At 36.7% G+C, this 3,997-nt stretch overlaps 1 protein-coding gene across 1 annotated transcript; it reads right to left on the bottom strand.

Annotated features, from left to right (window-relative positions):
* Positions 1-232: 232 nt before the first annotated feature.
* On the bottom strand, positions 233-1,828 carry LOC137654940 (shematrin-like protein 1). Its single transcript, XM_068388837.1, has 2 exons — positions 1,817-1,828; positions 233-889 (listed from the first exon to the last, which is right to left on the bottom strand). Exons 1-2 carry the CDS (start codon positions 1,826-1,828, stop codon positions 233-235), a joined length of 669 nt encoding a protein of 222 aa, XP_068244938.1.
* Between the last annotated feature and the right edge of the window lie 2,169 nt (positions 1,829-3,997).

Here is a 3,997-nt window from a genome sequence, read left to right as displayed (position 1 = left end):
AGAACTATTGATTGATTGTCGGAAAAAGTTAGAAAAGAAATATATCACTTGTGCAGTTACTTAAAATAGAGAAAGGTGAACACCGAAAATTTAAAAAATACTTGAATATAAAAAGAGGCAGAAAAGGATGAAAGAAAATCCAAAGTAAATCATATCTTATATATTACGAACTCTGTAAGAGGAAACACTCATCGATCAACATTCTACTATTCTTAGTGAGACTCCGGGTAGGTTAATGGTAACGCCCATAACTGTAGCCATAAGATGGCCTGTGGTAGACTGGAGCATAAGAGCCATAAGAAGGTTCAGGATCAGCAGAGCGCTTATGATAGCGGTGAGAATAGCCATAGCTTACTGGGTGGTAGCTGCGGTACCCATATGAGTGACCATAAGAAGGATCAGCTGAAGGCTCAGGCTCAGGATCAGCAGATCTCTTATGATAGTGATGAGAGTAGCCATAGCTCACTGGGTGGTAGCTGCGGTACCCATAGGAATGACCATAAGAAGGATCAGCTGAAGGCTCAGGCTCAGGATCAGCAGAGCGCTTATGATAGCGGTGAGAATAGCCATAACTCACTGGGTGGTAGCTGCGGTACCCATAGGAGTGACCATAAGAAGGATCAGCTGAAGGCTCAGGCTCAGGATCAGCAGATCTCTTATGATAGTGATGAGAATAGCCATAGCTCACTGGGTGGTAGCTGCGGTACCCATAGGAGTGACCATAAGAAGGCTCAGCTTCTGGCTCAGGCTCAGCAGCCCGCTTATGATGGTGATGGGAATAAGAAGGACGATGATAGTGAGTCACATGGCCATAGCTTCCATAACCAGGCTCCGCCTCTCGCTTCTCAACTTCAGTAGCGCAAGCGGCAGCCCCCAAGAGCACAATCACCTGTGAAAAAATTTATGAATTATATTCTTATTTCATTTTATTCTATTTGTGATATGTCGGCATTATCAAAGTTTCGAAGTGTTGCTTGGAATAAAAACCCGGGAAATTACCATAAGATGCTTCTCATTATTCTGTATCGATTTCAGATGTTGTTTACTTGTGAAATAGATTTTCTACATTCTTAATCTACTTAAAACTAATATAAACTTGGAAAGGTAAAATAGAAAATGGATGCAAATCGAAATGTATAGATTTCAATTAGCTGTCGGTGCTATTGTAAAAAGTACTTTTCTTGGCAATTCAAAAGTGTTGAAGATATTGCTGTAAGACAAAAATTTTAAGCAGTATCTTATTCAGTGATAAAATCATACTCCAGAATTTAATCCATCCAAACACACACACACAACCACCTACACTTACACTCACATATACCTAATCACACAAACCCACCCACATATATGCAATTTTCTACACACAGACACACACACATATATATATCTATATATGTTTGTGCGTGTGTGTATATATGTATACATTTATAAATATTCATATTTAGATAAATAACTATATAAATAGATGCATTTGTGCATATATATATATATATATATATATATATATATATATATATATATACATATATATACATATATATATCTATATATATCTCTCTCTATATACATATGTATATACAGGTATATATATATATATATATATATATATATATATATATATATATATATATATATATACACACATATATATATATATATATATATATATATATATATTTATATCTATAAATATATATTTGAATATACATACATACATACATATATATATATATATATATATATATATATATATATGTGTGTGTGTGTGTGTGTGTGTGTAACATTTATAAATTAATATTTTTAAACTGTAACAAACCAGAATCTTCATAGTTGAACGTCGTTGTTCAGTGGCCACTGGTAGGTGAGTGAGTGCCGGCTGTCTCCTGACTCCTCCTTTTATGTCCGTCCGACACCTGAACGACTTTCACGTCTTGCCACAACCTTCGAATTTGTCTCATGGAAATCATAAAAGTTATGAAGTCTACTATGCAAAAATTAGTCCTTCATTGATTCCAAGAGAAACTTGTTTCTTATAATATTTTTCGTGTGTAATTGATGTTGATATCAGATCAGATTTTTCGGAATTGTTATTAGTAGTAATTTTCAATATTTAGCGAATTTATGAAAATCTTGTTTTATAGACATATTCAAGAACCAGGTACTGTATATGATAAACTGAATTAAGTTTGATTTTCCTTTTGGGGGGTGGGGATAGATACAGAAAAAAGAGTAACGATTAAAAGAATGAGTAGATAGACTTGAAAAAAGTACAGTGCCACATTCTGAAAGCTGATTGCATGAATTTAGGTAAAAGCTAACATATTTTAGTTTTTCTCACTTCCACATAAATCCACATCAATATGATGAAGATTAAAGTATTTTGTTTCTGCAACCTCTATATAGAACCATGTCAATAAAGATTTGGAAGGTGATAAGATAATTGATATATTAGTCTTGTTGTACAGTCAAGAATTCATACGGAACAGTCTCGAAATTATTGTATATTAAAAGAGAGAGTAGAATCCTTTCTGCCGAGGAAATTGGAACCAAGAGTTGAGAAAATTACGAAAAAGGAAAGCGTTTTATTTTGGTATACGAAGGAGACCATTGTGAGCTTGGAGATCCTTCAAAGGCATGAAATCAATGTTATAACAAATAAATCCAAGTAAAGGATTTTTGGGCACAGATAAATTAAGCAAATGTTCCTTGGAACTAAAATAGGGATCTTTACATCAGAAGCTTCTATAACAAAAGGGATTTAACAATTGGATTATCTTGATTCAAGTAACTGTAGGTGTTTTATGTAGTTCCCCACAATGTCATGTGATAATTACTACATATTTTCCCTTCCGTATTCTTGACCTTCGGCTGACTCTGATGTAATATTGGTTCAAATATTAACTCAAAACCTATGGGATCGCACATATAATAACTTGCTAGCAATGACATATACATACACACACACACACACACATATATATATATAACGGATTTTGAGCGAAGCGAAAAATCTATTCTTGGGTGAGATAGCCATGTCGTCCTGATGGAAGTTCCTATAGGGTAGCTTCCTAGGGTATATTACAACTACGGCGATATTCCCAGAGAATTTACCTTAAGGTACCAGAATTCTAACTCCTGGAGCGAGTATCCCTCGTGAAAGGGATATCGCGACATATCAGAGGACGTATTCTAGACACGTCACATGGCAATCTACGACCTGAACAGAGATTCGTCTCGTAGGAGGGAGATTGACGAGATACGAATTCGGGAAAGAAAAAGGGGAGCCGCTCCCAAGGCTTCCCTATCCCCCGATTCGTATGCGTGCCTGGCGCCAATCCTGGCGCCATCTGTATTCCTTGTAGCGTACACGAGGTGCTACAGATACTGTATGTAGGGAGGGGTCCTACAGCCCTTTCTTAGAAAGGCAAGGGCGGGTCCATCAGGACGACATGGCTATCTCACCCAAAAATAGATTTTTCGCTTCGCTCAAAATCCGTTTTTTGGGCTCAAGCCATGTCGTCCTGATGGAAGTGTACCAGAGCATTACTGTATCTGTGGATTCTCAGAACGTGCCGTACTCCCCGGAGATATTTATTCCCGGTCGACTAGACCTAGAGACCTAAGATGTTACCGTTATACATCTTTTCAACTAACTATAAACTATGTTAGAGCTTCCTGCCCCCTACAGGGAAGAGTCCTACTAGACTCTGGAAAGTCTCGAAGAGTACATATATCTATGTATGAATACCAGGCAAGCTAATATAGTGGTCTCGCCCTATATTAAGTAAAGCATAGTTTGTATAGAACCACTGCGTCAATATATTGACCAGTAATCCGCACAATACTTGTATTGGACAAAGGTTTATATCCGCATAGGAAGAAACTAATAAAATCGCCCTCGTCCCTTTATGGGACGGAGTCCTCCCATTAGGGGACTTACATAAACCAATGCAACATAGCTTGCAAAACAGAACAATTCTATCAGAATTATCCCAGA

Source organism: Palaemon carinicauda, chromosome 16 (genome assembly GCF_036898095.1).
Source record: "Palaemon carinicauda isolate YSFRI2023 chromosome 16, ASM3689809v2, whole genome shotgun sequence".
Lineage (NCBI taxonomy): Eukaryota > Metazoa > Arthropoda > Malacostraca > Decapoda > Palaemonidae > Palaemon > Palaemon carinicauda.
This window is presented reverse-complemented; position numbering and strand designations above follow the sequence as displayed.